Below are 15,755 nucleotides of genomic sequence, written 5' to 3'. Positions count from 1 at the left end.
TGTTTAAAGACAGCGGCGAGACACAAAGTGAGGCAGTCAGTTATCTGCCTCACCTCAGATTGCGTCAATCCCTGACAAAAAAGCACAGAGCACAAGTAAAAGAGGCATCTATTGAGAAAATTGTACAATGACAGATAATATATGCATTCTGATTTCGTATAATCGGGTATATGCATTCTAAGAATTTTATGTCATTAGCTTTGCTGATTGTATAAAGCGTGAGGTGAGGCAGCTAGCGTTGTGCCTCCGCATTGTGACAGGCAGCCTCCTTCAGTGTGGCTGCACTCAAAAGGACGGTTTATAAATATAAACTGTATATCATGGTTGCCTTTAGCTAACCCCGGCTCTCCAGATTTGTATTTTTAAAGGATTTGATCCTGACTGCACAAGTGACAGCAAAGTTACGTTATTTTGCACTCAACAGTGTCTGTGGAAAGATAACCGTCGGCATCAAAAAGACAAGTTAAGGCTTACGGGTTTTAATAATGTGCCATTAAATTGTCATTATGTTTCATTATTATCATTATTGTGTGTCTCTGATTGAGTAGATCAAATCACGACAGTCTTACATTGCATTTCCAACATCAGCTGAGGCCACCAAATATAGTTCCTAGGGCAATATAGGATTAAAAATATAGAATTTTGGTATGAAAAAACCGCTGTGATACTTAATGCATGTTGATAATACTGCCTTTTAATAGCAAAGCAATTTAGTTGCATAATAGCAAATCCTTTAACGAGTCCACGGGCATGCTGAGAGTGTATTTCGGCACAGCTGTGCTTCACACAGACGAAATGCAATTCCACCTTGAACTCAACCAAAAGTAGCCCTGCGCACAATCTCATTTCCAAATAGCCCGAGTGAGAGAAACGCCACTGAGTCAAAACAGCCGGTGGGCAACCTCCAATTGTGGTTGGATGGCTAATTTAGTCAATAATGATGCTGAGGAAGACAGCTGGGGCCTTTATGGAAGATGTAATAGAACTATGTAATTGACTGCTGCTTAGTCTCATCGGGCCGGGCTTACACCGCTGACTGACACTTTTTTATCAGTTCCTCATTGTGTTCGTTGTCTTCGCTTTGAGCCAAAGATGGAATCCCCTGAGCCGTTCTTTGTTCCCCACTCCAGATGTGAGCGAGACTGACGGCAGTTTTGTGATATCAGGATACACAGATTCAAGGGGGGGGGGGGGGGCAAAAACCAACACAAATGCACAGGACCATAACGAATCATCACCCCTCGGTACCGACTCGTCTCTACTCGGGTCTGCTCGCGTGTCGGTTTCCACATCAGCAAATCATTCCTTGTTCAATAATTGTGGGAAACTTCAAACATGCCTGACTGAATAATTGCATAATTGTGACATGGCGCCTTTAACTAAAAACGCTATCTTGAGTTTTTGTTATGTCGATTATATGTACGGACGGGGTCTTGGAACCGTAAAATGGAGAGCGGGCTGCAGTCTGCATTCACTGCAACTCACTTTAAACACATCACGTCACACTTCCAATTCGAACCCGATGATGGAGGTTTGGTTCAAAGATTGTCTATTTCAAAGTGGCTACTCCAGCATCAGGCAGTTTTATTATCTTTCCTGTACAGCTGTTTACATCATCTGCTGCAGGTTCCACATGATTAATTCCGATTTTTTTTTAAGAAAAAAAAAAACACACATTGAGAGAACGCACACATACCATGGTGTCAAAATTTTGTTGCTGTTGCTGCTGCAGGAGGAGACCACAGGCCACGCACTCCCCCTGGCAGTCACTGTGTCCAGGGGTGAAGAAACATGGAAGTAGAACCAGCAGGCACCACAGAGGAATCTTCATGGCTCTGCACAATCCAGACAGGCAGGAACAAACAGGAGCCCAACAAGCAGAGGAGTCAAGAAGAAAGGCCAACAATAGCTGGATAAGGTCAGCCTAAAGGAAAAAAAACAGTTACACAGGATTGCATCAGGTCCTGTTTCAAGGAATTATTAGCTTCATTTTTTTTTTTTTTTTTTCCGGTCCGAGCGTTGGTGGAGAGAGAATGCCAAACACCAGGAATTAATTGGAGAATGCGGCCAGAGGCAATGAATGACAAAACATATGAAGCAACATGCTTGAATTAAAGTATACAGAACATTTAAATTCATGCAGCAAAAAAGTGGACAGAAAAACAAACTCCAAAAACTGGAAAAAAAAAAAAATATATATGGGAGGAAAAAGATTTTGAAAGTTTACACCCATCACTCCTAAGCTCTGAAGCCTTTATTAGGATAAGCAGGAGCATAAAGTAATGTTTATTCTTCTTCACAGAAATCAAAAGGTATTTGTGCCTCATGCAAAGTCTATACCAAAATGGCAAATGCACTCCTGAAAATATGAAAGAATGGTAACACTGGTCACTATGCAATGCTGCCTCTCCAGGACCCCATCTATCATGTGGGTGGCCCCCATATCTTCTAATATAACAGGTTACAGAGGGGAAAAAAACCAGCCACTCTGATCATTGTAAATTGCTTTTGCTCATACACAGCTGCCTGGCTTGTTGGTTTATGGATCACAAATAAGATATGTGCCTGCTATGCGCAGTAAATGTTGAGCTTTGGGTGTTTCAGTCTGCAAACATGGTAGTTTTTCACTATATGATGCCTGCTAGCATTTTTTTAAACAAACAGATGCTATATGTTCAGCAGTTAACAGTCCTGAAGAAAAATACATTTAATTCCTCTATATAAGGGGTGTCAAACTCATTTTTTTCACGGGCCGCATTGTAGTCATAGCTTCTTTCTAGCTTCAACCCAAATAAATGTATGAGCACCTCATATTATATACAGTAAAAGCTACGAAACAAAGTGACAAATAACTCGTTTTCAAATCAGACGAGTAAAAACTGGTTAAATATTTAAAAAAAAGATATTATTAAAACTGAAGACAATTTGCAATTCCAGTAATGACACAAATTTGATGCACAATTTTTCTTCGCGGGCCACGTAAAATGATGTGGCGGGCCGTATCTGCCCCCCGGGCCTTGAGTTTGACACCTCAAAAGAAATTTGTTGAACAATTTTTATGTGTTTTTTTTGTATGATTAATTTTGGGGGTTCAATCAATTATGAATGATAATTACGTTTACTGATTAAAAATGAATTTACAACATGGGGTGCAGTGTACTTAAGTTCCTACTTGTCTTAAAAATTCTTGAAAAGACAGAAAAGTATGGGAGCAGCGAAACTATCAATGAGTAAATTTTTTTATTTATTTATTTTTGTTTTATCATTATTATTATTATTGTTATTATTATTACGGAAGTACGGAACTACCAATGTGGAGTAAAACATTTGACTGACAAACTTGTTTGAACGTACTTTGTTGTTATTATCTTACTAGCTTTTCGCCAGTGAAAAATGTTTACTCCAAACTGACAGTTCCACGCTTCCGTAGATAAGTGCGCAAGCGATGACTCAATGTTATTGCACTCAATGTATCATATTGAGAGTGAGTGAGTGAAAATCTTTTACAAGCAACCGAGTGGGTGGAATATTGATGGATTCACTGGAGTGTATATTTAAAAAAATAAATAAAAATAGCAAAGAGTAGTTCACTGTGACTATTCCCATGTAGTCACATTACACATGCAAGGCTTCATGGGAAATCATCAGGGGAATGTTTGTTTGCCTTACTGAAATGTTTGGAAAGATCACCACCTGCTTGCTGACTAAGTCCATTTTATACTGTTGTGTTCTCCCTTAAGTGGTCCTCTCTGATCAAGTTAATGAGCAAATCGGTGACCCAACTGCGTATTCATGCTGGTGCCGAGTTGGAATGTGTTCTAGCGATACAAAAAGAGCTTTTTACTCACTTGTCCACAATGTCAATAAACAAAGCTGTGTAGTGTGTCTTCGGTGTTCTGGTTTTCAATGTATCGTAAGAATTATTTGTATTTCAAATAAATGGCTGTGATTTTACATTTTATATTAATATGCCCATATTATCTTTCTTTGCGGTTTAATTTCATTGTCAACTATATTTTCAGTGTGAGGTAATCACGTTTATGAACAGAGTAACTTGCAGGTTTTGAGACCATAGAAAATCATCAGAAACACATATTCACCTAAGTAGGTTGGTCTAATTTGTCGATTTAACAAGCATTGGGGGTTGGAAGCTCTACAATCAAAAATCAAAGCAGAGTGTGCCACTTGAGCGTTTTTACATGATCAGTAACTCCAGGTCATTGTACTACAAAATCTGATTGTCATCAAATCAGTCAGTGAGTTGCTTGGCCTTGGCTATTATGGTACATTGAAATTATTTACAGCATTGTGTTATTTGCAGGATCCAATTTGACCACTTGAACTCGCTTGGGTTACTATGATTGTTTTCACAAGACATTTTTCCTCCCATCCAAAATGGTGTCATTTCCAAGATACTCGCTGTGCAACTCCTCAGCCCGTTTATATTAAAGGCATAAATGTTTAGATGACAAGTTTTCACATTTGTTCTTTCACAAAATGCCATTTTGTAGCAAAATTACAGCATAATAGCATTTCTGTAGACCTTAAGGGTCTGATATCAGCAAACTCTTTTCTCAATCGTTGGTGTGCTGAGGCCCTTCTGACAACTGTGACAGCTTTTCCATATCTCCAAAGGTTTCCTATATCTGGTGAGTACGTACTTCAGTTTGATTTATTTGCCCGTTGTTGGGCTGACACTTTGAGACATCAAACCACAAAAACATTTTTTCTTCTGCTCTATGTGTGTGTGTGTGTGTGTGTGTGTGTGTGTGTGTGTGTGTGTGTGTGTGTGTGTGTGTATGTATATATATATATATATATATATATATATATATATATATATATATATATATATATATATATATACATACATTGAGTCCAACTATAGTCAACTTTAATTCGACATCCATACATAAGGCGCGCCTGATTATAAGGAACACTGTCAACTTTGGAGAAAATTAAATATTTTCAAGTGCACCTAAAAGCCGGAAAAATATGACACTGTGTCTTGCCAAGAACCCAGGAGCTCATTACTGGCATAGCTGCATTTGAAAAAAAAAAAGATCAAGAGTCACTAATAAAGCAAGCTTTTCCTTCTAAATCAAGGAAGGCACGGAAATAAAAAAAAAAAAAATGAAAATGGACCAAAGCAAAGAGGCAGACGTCCTTCAGCTCTCCAAAATTGTCCTTCCATCATCATCTTAATGCTTTTAGCCAGAATCGAAACAGCAAACCACAACAAGCGCGCTTGTTTTTTGCTTCCATTAGAGTTAACGAAGACCCTGAAATTGTTTTTTTACCTTTGAAAACAGGAATCTCTCAGACCATTCATACAAGGACCACAAGTGTGGTGCTTTTACTCTGCATCTCCTGAGTACAGCCCTTGTCTAAGACTAAATATACACAAGAACAAAGTCTGGTCCAACCACTTCTTTAAAAGAAAGCCTAATGGGATGTGGGACTTTTCAACAATACCAGAGCTGTTATTAGTAAAGCTAATAATGATTGAAATTAGCATCGGCAGCTTGGATGATGAAGGGCGCCAATTGGATGGAAGGTGTGCAAAGTGATATTAATGATGGGGGGAAAAAGGGGGACGAGAAGAAAAAGCTTGGTGCTGTGACTCACTCTATCTCGTCCATTAGTCGCCGGCACGCAACTGAAAGGCACAAAGGAGTCTGCTAATGCGTAGATAACCCAGAGGTCTCGCTGTGTCTTTTTCTTTGTTACCTTGTTGCTCTCTCGTTTGCATCCACTTAGACGCTCATGTTGCACCATCTCTACTTTTCTCTATTCCTGTACCTATGAATTAATGACCAGGATCGCTCACCTCCATTGACATATTGTGAAGGTTCCCGGTTATTTCTAGAAGATATGGTTACTTTTTAAGGCGGGAAATTACATCCCTTAGGGTCGTAAATGTTAGTCGATTAATTTCTTATAACCCGAGGAGATTCATTAGTGTTTTATTACCGTATATTTTGTGGCCGCTTGATCAAAATGCGTTAATCCAAGAAAGTACGACAGTAAAGTTTGGTTTAATGTGTGAAAGGAGAGCAGGGAAAGACAAAGATTGTGATTATAATATTGATTAAGTAGTCGTATGGTCTACTTAAAAAAAAAATAATAAAAAAAAAATTGGGATATTTTGTGACTTGAGAAATAAAATTTAGTAAATTTAACATACAATTTTTTTAGTGCAGGACACTTTTTTCATTTTCTCCACTCTGATTCAGATCCATTTTGGTTTTGAGTAGAAAAAAACAGAACATCCACAAGTACTGCTAAAAAAAAAAAAAAAAAAAAAAAAAAAAAAAAAAAGAATGAAGTAGAAAACTTAAGTACCACCTCTCATCTCATATTTATATAAAACGGCAAAGTACATTTGTTTTCCTTATGGTAAATTTACTCTACATCTGTATTAAGTCCTAATAATGTAAAAAAAAAAAAAAAAAATAACACACACACACAACACACACCCTCAACCGAATGACATCAAGTTGTAGATAGAGTATAAAAAAAAAGTCATGGAAATTTGTGGGCAAACCACAGGAGAGACGTCCCACGGTGCCAAATCGCTCAATTACCTCTGTGGGGTACAAAACATTGTCCTCAAAAGAAAAATAGATCCCACCAGTTTATCATCTGATCACACCATATCTACTTGAGCAGCTGTAACATTTTCCGTACAATATCCAGAGCCATTTTTGACACATAGGGTCGATGAGAGTCTACAGGGCTATCATCTGGAAAGCCATGGTGGTGACTTGTCGCTTCATCTTTTTCCATAATGGTCCCACTTACAACCTTGTGCTGAGTTGGAGTTCAGTTTCATGCTGTCTTTTCATTTTGAGACTTTTATTTCTATCCATCCTGAGTAATCCTGCCGGCTTTTCTGTTTGACTCTTACAGTAATAAAAAATGTACTTTTTTTTTCATACAGATATTTTAGGTGGGTCTCCAAAGTGCCTGCCCACCTTGAGTGCAAAATCAAACAACTAAGTAAATCCTTTAGCGGCCTATTTGTGCAAAAGTGTTAGTGGGCGAGCCGTTTTGCACTTGACTGCATGTAACAGTGGGGTTCATTTATATAACAACCTCCGCACCGAGTTATTCTCTGGAAAAGACTTGGTAGCTAGGCAGGGTTAAGTTCCAGAGCAAAAGAGACACTTTCGGCCAAAGCTAAAAGGTAAGCAGAGCTGCGGTATTAGCATAGAATAGCATTAGCAAACAGTGTAACCAGCATTAGCTTCTGATAATTTGGGATTTCCTCCCCAAATTTTTTTTTCACATGAATGAATTTTGAGGGTTTGTAAAAAGATTTGTGAAAAAGGTGTGATTAGGCGCCAGGTCGCCTGTGGCTCAAGTAAAGAGAAGAACATGCGCTCTTTCAATAACAGGTCAATTATTGCTTTATAACAGATTTGTATAGAATTTAAATTGCTGTCCTGAAGGCACTACTCCCACTGGATAAAGTCACATATTATTTTGTATAACCTCTGAATTAAATCTCACAATCCATAATTCAATTTTATCGTCATTGTTGTATTTTACGTAGATAAAAGAACTACAGGCTGCAGACCTCTTTTCAAGACCTAATTATTCTATGAGCAAAAATAAATTTGTAAAAGAGTGTCCTGCAGTTATCATGAGGAAGATTTTTTCTGACTTTGATTCATTTATACACAGGTTGCACAATGTTACATGTGGCTAGCCTCTGCTTCACAGTCGAGCGATTTTGAGTACTGGACTGCGACGTGTAAGTCAATAACCAAACGTCTCAACAAATGTACCGAGCCATGTTAAACACAAAAACAAAAGCTCAATAATGGACTGATGGAACACTTGCCACACTCCATCAATTGATGAATGAATGTGGATTGTTTTTGTTTTTCCCGGTGAGTTTCTTCGAACAAAATCACAAATAAATGGTTCTTAGTGACCTTCAAAGTACTCAAAGCACTTAAAGAATGATCGACAATTTACCAAGGAACACGGTGACAGTCCTACGTATGACAGTGCCAGAGAAAAAAAATGATTTTTTTTTCGTCAATGTCATATTTCTCATTAAAATGATTCTGTTGTTTTAGCCTTAAAACAACAACGCTCAAATCAGTAAACAGACAGCATGGTCCTGTAGAAACGCAGATAAAAAGCCCAAACTCCAGGATGACCTCACTTAGCACTGTAATCCAGCCTGTGCAGCTCCAGATAAACAGCGTGCGGTAGCGGAAAAGGTGCACTTGTAACTGACCTTCCTCTCAGGAAGGATGCTGAAATGCTTAATCTGAGAGAATGCGCTAAATCCAATTTAGATGCTTTGCAGCGCCCCACACAATTATTTGTACTTATTACCTGCCGGGTTGCAGAGCTCAAGTCATCTTTTTGTCACTCAGAAGCAGAACTAACAAATGATGACGAGCGTGACAGGCGAGAAATAAAGAGTTAAAGGAGCTGGCGTCATGATCAGACTATTAATAACCACCTATTAAAAAATTTGTGATCATGCAATGGAGATGAAATTTGAATTTCTGAGGCTCACCCAACACTGCTTGTCTTGCATTGCCTTTTGTTCTTACCTATCTTATCTTCTGTGCTCCAACAGATAAAACAAATTGAGCTGAAATTCAATAAACCACGGCTTTTCTCCTCCCATCCAAATAAGACAATTGAAGTGGCGATATAATATTTCTTATATTCCAACTTGTTTCGTGCGTGGCACACCTATTAGATCAATTGAGCATATCATTAGTAATGTTTCCCTCAATTCTCCTAAATGAGAGCATAGCTTCCACCATGCTGATTAACTGCTTGATATCTCGTTTCCAGTAGCAAATATGTCCTTTATAGTTGGGGGGGGGGCACACTGGAAGTCACGCACTAATAACACTCCTCTCGTTTAGCCCCCCCATGACACCGCGTTAATGGCTTCAAAATAATACGCTATGACCGAGAGAGAACAAAAGAGGAGACACATTGTATTTAGCTCGATATACCATCAGGTTGAAGATGCTGCGAGGTTATGGGGGATGTGAGTTTAACGATGTAATGTTGTCACATTCCATTTCCGTGTTAGTCACATTCAATTGGCTATATTACGTTTGAAATAATGTCCGACTTCTGTCAAGGTTTTCCAGTGTCTGCAGTGTGACTTTGTAAACACGTATTGCAGACATCCTGCAGAGCGTTAGGCAGCTGACATGGTTTCCACCATTGATTCATTTGCTGTTAAGCTGTGTTGACACTTGCACAAATCCATTGGACATGCAGCCAGAAGAAAGCAATCGACCACTAGTGACTTTTACAATGGTGAGGAATGAGGCTGAAAAAGATGGACTAGCAAATTGTCTCGCAAACGGGTAGGGACGATGGGTTCGTACTGTAGTAAAAGTTTTCCGGTAGGAAGTCACGCATTTTTTTTTCACTTTATGAGGCTCATCAATTTTTAATTTATTGGGAATTTGTAGTTTTCCCCGAGGAAAGCATTAAAAGAAATGATGTGTTTTGTTTGCGTCAAACTGTCTCCACATTGAATCATTTATCAACAGGACAAGCCGAGTTAATTTCTGACTCACTTCGGACTGTAAAAAGAGGTCATCATTTAAAAACAACAAAAATATAGCACATGATGGACATGGCGACATTTGTGTTTAGGGTCTTGAGTCTTATTTTACTTTTATATTAAGTCTTACTGTACAGAGCACCCTGGACCAACGGCGTCAAATCCTGATCCGGAAATTAGAATCCATGCCACAGCTTTAGCCACAAGTCCTTCTAATCAACCAACAGGTAAAGGAGCTAGCTTTCGGGAAATCGGCTCGATTGATTGGAAGTACCGGTACCAAAAACTGTGGCATGGGTTTTCGTTTCTGGACCTTGATTTAACACCTCTGGCCAAGACAGACTCAAGTGTACTAATTACCTACATTCAATTACGTCTGGATCTATGGTTATCGTCACACTTTTATGTAAACAGCAAAAAATGACAAAAACACACTTGGGAAGTTAAACTTTTAAAAAATGTTGTGATTTATTTAAATCAACCTTTATTTAACCTAGCAAGGCAAATGAGAACACATTATTTACTGACCTGGCTAGAGATAGTAGAATCCAATCTTTCAAGATTTTCTGAGTGGTGTGAATGTCTTATGTAACATCAAAATTCAGATTCCAGGTTGTTCCGCAACTTTAGAGCCGTATTTTTCCCCAGACAATTTTGTATTACACGCTCAAATAAGTGGAAATCCACCAAAGAGAGTGGCAATTTTAGGCTCAAACAGGCAAACAAAATTATTTAATTAAACTGTAAGTGCCAGTTTTGATGTGTAATCTTGGATTTTATTCTGCGGATATATTCTAAGGAGAATATTCTGTTTAAATTGTGGAAAGAATCCACAGAAAAATTATATGGAAAAAAAAGCCTTTTAATTAATTTGGGTTTTTACAGTATATCTCTCGTCATATGGTTTTTGAACAATATATTTTGTGCCTTGGAATTCAACTTTCCTACAATTTAGCTATTAAGATCCTTCACAGCACAGGCCCAATAACGGTAAAGCACGACACGATTTTACACCGATACATTTTACAGCTGTCCAAAAATCCGTATCATACACAGTATGTCTGTAAACATGCTTCATCCGTCATGAAACAATTCCATGCTGCAGAGTCATTTATCTGTGAATGGCACATTAACCACCCATTTTCTCGCTCGTCTGCGCGACTAACGTCTTCACTGATAATGGTCCAAGATTATGCACATTCATTACCATTATCATTAAAATCATCATTGCCATGCGCTTAGCATAATAACAGCATTTGACTGATTCCTGTTGGAAGAAGATAGTCTCCTGCATAATTCTTTCAAGGTTTCCTTTGTCTTATGTTGTCTAATATAGTATGCAATATTTAACCACCAGTCAAAACGAGCAAAGCTGCTTACGCACGCCCTTAAGCCAGTGTCCATCTTAAATTGCATACAGGAGAAATATTTCCAAATATAATTTTGTATTACCATAATTGGAATTCTTCAATTACTTTCAGTGTGTCACTACTCAAGTGTGTCATTGTAAAAGTACCTCCTGAATAAATGTTGCCAAGATACGTAAATTCAGCATCAATCCCTCTGACACATATTGCATATATCTCAGTGAATTTAATGAAAGACACCAACTTTCTGGAAATCCTTTTTTTATATCATCATAATTGCCAGTCCTTCATGAATCCCTATGCCTCTTACATATTGCAAACACATAACTCTGAGGACTTAATATAGAAAGTACTAACAGATGTTTCGAAAGCGTAATTTTGTATTTGCATAATCAGCATTTCATCAATCCTTAGGAGGAATGAGCAAAATAATCAAACTGTGGATTAATTGTTCATTAAGAATTCTGTTGATAGTGTGGAGTTGATTGTTTATTCATCTCATTACGGCGCAATGAGGCTAAATAGGGTGCACTGTTTGGGTGTAACCAACAGAGGCACTGTTCGCTACTTTTCAGAATGGAGAAATACTTTGATGCAGTCATAAATGTCAAAACATATTTATTACAATTAATTAAATTTAGTTAATGCCTGTCCTTACAAACATACAGATTTGAGCTAAAATAATGTCAATTTTACTCTTCACTTTCTTTATATAACAATGACTTCAGATAAGTCAGCTACGCCTCAACTCATTACAAAGTGCTGTTAAGTGTGGTCTCAGCACAGCGTGGTACTATCTTGTTAATTAAGTAGTAATCAGTTGCGGTGTGGATGCTGATGAGGGTGAAGATGGTACCGCAGGAGCAACAGGGAGACGAAGAAAATAGTGATGAAAAGAACACTCCCCAACAAAGGATGATATGCCTCCAGGTGCAGATGGTTTTTTATACAGAAGAATATCTGAGGACAAAAATCCAAAATAATACATCTTTACACCAATGGAGTAAAAATAAAAAAACAATCGGGGATTGATTATCCACACAATTACATACAACCAGAAGAGCCGAAACTAAAAGTTTTTTGTTTCTCATTTCAAAGTGTGTTTTGTAAAACACCGTTTTGACACACAAGTGGGTCGACATCATAGAAAGCCTGGCAAAAAAAATAAAATAATAAAGTTCCCTACCTTTATCTGTGACGTAGAGATTTTCTCGGGGTGCTTCTTCTGTGGCGACAAGGGAGTTTATAATCTCAGCTTGTATCCTTGGGCTAAGGGTTTCAACAACTGAACACATACCTCCTCTGAGGCTTCTTATAAAGGCACACCCCTTCCCTCCCGGCTCAGCACCAAACCTCCTCCCCCTCAAACATCATCATAGTGCGAGTGGGGTGATTCCCCCAATCTATTACGTATCAACCGGGTAGACACACACACATATACACCCACACCCGGCATGGCCCGTGCTGACGTAGCGAGCAGTGCCTACGCCATCGTTTTCGTCTTCATTGAGCAACTAATGGAACTCTAAAAATATTCTAGGGTGTCCATAAAACCCCCAACCTAGACACCAGCCCTGCATCAAGGTTGATGCAAAAAAAAACAATGCCACCTCATCATCACGTCACTACAACAGAAAGATGTAAAATATCAACAGATTGGACAAGACGTAAAAATCAATTCACTGACGGTGATATTCAGCAAAAGATGACGATTGTGTGTTTTACGAGGAGCAGTTAACAGAGCGCAGTCAATAATTAGAGCATATGCAGCCTGCCCGTGTATGGAGATGGCAGTTGACTCATGAAGGACATTTAGGAAAGCAAATGCAGAAGTTTCAATGAAGCCTATTAAGAATCATATTAGTTACCTCTGGTACATAATGTTATATGAGCTCTGTTGTGCTCTCTTCCCATCAATGTTGCTCATTTGGTTTTGTTGTGACACAATAACACGCAAAACTATTAGGCCACCACTTCCTTCCATAACCGTTTTCACAGAAGTCATTTCGACATGGTGAATTGTAGGACGGATATGTTTAGCAATGTCGTTAATTATATCTTCATTGTGTTTAACTTTGAGAGGCAGACGCTTCCTGTTAGAGCTCAAGTATAATGAGAGGTGACAAAAAAATCATTTTTTTTCCTCGAAAGGATATTATGGAAAAGACGTGGATACAATTACCGTAGTTGAGTCTCTGACTGACTGCCTGCCAAAGTAAGCGTAGAACTGTCGATGTGGAGTAATCATTTTTTGAGTAGCAAACTCGTGTGAATGTATTTGTAAAGTATATTAAAAATATATAAGCCTTTTCCCAATCATACAAATAATATTAACCTCACATCGACAGTTTCTTGATTCTCCAGAATATAAGGGTGAAATTAATTCTTAAAAATGTGTCTATGAGCAAGACATTCTACAATTCTTCCCCATTGTGACAAAATATGGCAACTAATTTATTGCCTAAAATAAAAAAAAATAAAGACATTAGCATTAGCTTGATAGCTAATCGTGATTGTTTGCTGATTGAGGTCAGGGTATTGGTAATTGCTCTTTTTTTATTTTTAGACATATAGGAAATGTGAGACAAGATAAAATATGACTAATCACTTTCAAAATGACTCACAATAACACAGGAAATTTCACTTGACATTACACCGGTGATCAATTCCGATGTTTTTTTGCAGACTAATTTATCTCATCACAGAATGCAAATGGAATGTTTTGCTCTTCGTTTCAGAACATAAACCAGTACTTAATGTTCCTTCTGGAAGCATGTCCACAACAACAGCTTGTTTCTGAGATTCACTTTGCCCTCGCTACGTGACGTTATAGTATGCCCCCCCCCCCAACCGCCAAATGCTCAACAGACAAGTCGCTTGAGCAAATCTCACAATACACATGCCTACCCTTTGCCTTTGCTTCTACAATCTCAGCTGCAGGTTTGTTCTTTCTGCACCTTTCTGGATTTTGCAACATATCTGATGTGATTGTCTAGCTTTACGGGTGAAAATAAATACCCACAAACACACTTTAACCTCCAAATTTGGGAGAGATAAGGGAGAAATGTGACGTCAAGAGGACACAGGGAGAGGGCATTAAAATAAAGGAGTCTCTTAGGAAAAGAGGAGACTCGGAAAGTATGACTGGAACAAATAAACACCTCTCCCCAAATAGACTCCTCCATTTTCCCCCTCGGGGGAATAAACAGGTATTTCACACACTGTAATTACCTTTACCATAGCCCCAAGCAGTACATTTACACACATAGGTTAATTTTTGTTGAACAGCCCACAGTTGTCACAAAAATAAATTGAAACTGACGAAACAATCGATAAAAATGCACGGAAGATAAACTAAACAATGAAAATCTGGATTGTGGTCCAACAGAATTATCAAGGTATTTTTTATTAAAAGCTTCCCTCAAATAAATGCTTCCTTTACATGTGGTAGTTTGCCGGAAAGTAAATGAAGGGGAATACGGTAATCAACCTCAAGCAACAATTATGACCTCAGTTGTGTTACCAAAAACAGCAAACGTCAACTCCATTTTTAACCTGAGGTGACGTTAGTGCCCTGTAAAAGTGTGAATGCTCCGTGTGTACCTGTTGGAGGTTGATAGTGATGGCTGAATCGCTTATAGACAAGAGCCCTTACTAAAGCTCAGATAAGAAGGAGAGGAGCAAGCGGCCGTTTGGGGGTCTGCCTGTCATTGATATCGCCGGTGTCCAAAGCCCGGCCACTCAACGCTTCCTTTGGTGGCCAAGACAGACAACAGTAAGAGTGAAGCTTAACTTGGCTTTGTGCCACACCAAGACCCTCTTAGTCTAGCCATTTGGCATGGTCACAATTTAGCATGAAGGCAATAAGATATTTTTTATACACATAAAATCTGTGGGAGGTTTCAAAACAGATTACTGTTTTTGTTACTGATGTTTGTCATTTATCTCATATACACAAAGGCAACTAATGTTTTTTTCTTTTAAACAGGATAATATTATTTATATAATAATTCATTCATCTTCCCAACCACATATCCTCACGAGGGTCGCAGGCGTGCTGGAGCCAATCCCATAATGATTGAAAAATATATTCAATTGGGCATGAAGCCCAAGCAGTTGCAAACATGTTGCCTACAAACTAGAGCTGTCATAACATGTCATTTGTTTACACGGATTAGAAACACAAATAGCTTTGAATAGAAATGTGTAATTGCTTTGCAGGCTGGCATGATTGCACACTAAAGCTCTAGAAAGTAGCACAGTAAATGCTATAGTAATGTGTTTACAGGTTATTATTAGGGTTGTGTGCATTTATTTCTTCAACATAGTATGAAAAATTAAGTAGGAAAGCATATGATTAGTTAAGATAACTTACATCATCATGTACTTCTGTGTTGTAGAATTCTGGATTGGACAACATAAGAAAATAAATTCCTTAAGTTAATCAGGTGACACACAAAAAGCCATACAATTTCAAATCAGGAGAACCTTACCTGTGATAATTTGCTTTTTCTTTGGCAATAACATAATTAAAAATTCTACTTTCAAAAACTTGGCATCTCAATAGCAAGAAAGAACAAAAGAATTATTAGATAATCTAAATTAAGTCATCGTCCGGTAGGTCTAACCCCCAAATTTTCTTTGTAATATATTTTGTGCATCCCAACTAGTCGAATTAATTGATTCATGTTTTGTTCTTGGAAAATGAATTATACTGGCAAAATCCGCGTGTTTTTATCCAATTACGGAGGCAGCCATTTTGGCACCTTCTGTCGACTGAAAATGACGTCACAGCTGCCTGGTCTCAGGTAACAACCAATCACGGC

At 38.2% G+C, this 15,755-nt stretch overlaps 1 protein-coding gene across 2 annotated transcripts in view; it reads right to left on the bottom strand.

Moving 5' to 3' along the window:
• pnocb (prepronociceptin b) overlaps positions 1–15,755 on the bottom strand; it is a 20,321-nt gene extending 4,566 nt beyond the window's left edge. The window contains exons 1-4 of one of the 2 annotated variants that reach the window (XM_049756833.2): positions 15,423–15,755; positions 15,305–15,333; positions 12,116–12,154; positions 1,697–1,924 (exon numbers count right to left, since the gene is read on the bottom strand). In XM_049756833.2, coding sequence (XP_049612790.1) covers positions 1,697–1,924; positions 12,116–12,154; positions 15,305–15,333; positions 15,423–15,456 — 330 coding nt within the window. In that variant the 5' untranslated portion in view covers positions 15,457–15,755. The remainder of the gene's footprint in view (positions 1–1,696; positions 1,925–12,115; positions 12,155–15,304; positions 15,334–15,422) is intronic. The other variant, XM_049756834.2, reaches the window with a different exon arrangement.

The sequence above is a fragment of the Syngnathus scovelli genome, chromosome 20 (assembly GCF_024217435.2).
Source record: "Syngnathus scovelli strain Florida chromosome 20, RoL_Ssco_1.2, whole genome shotgun sequence".
Lineage (NCBI taxonomy): Eukaryota > Metazoa > Chordata > Actinopteri > Syngnathiformes > Syngnathidae > Syngnathus > Syngnathus scovelli.
This window is presented reverse-complemented; position numbering and strand designations above follow the sequence as displayed.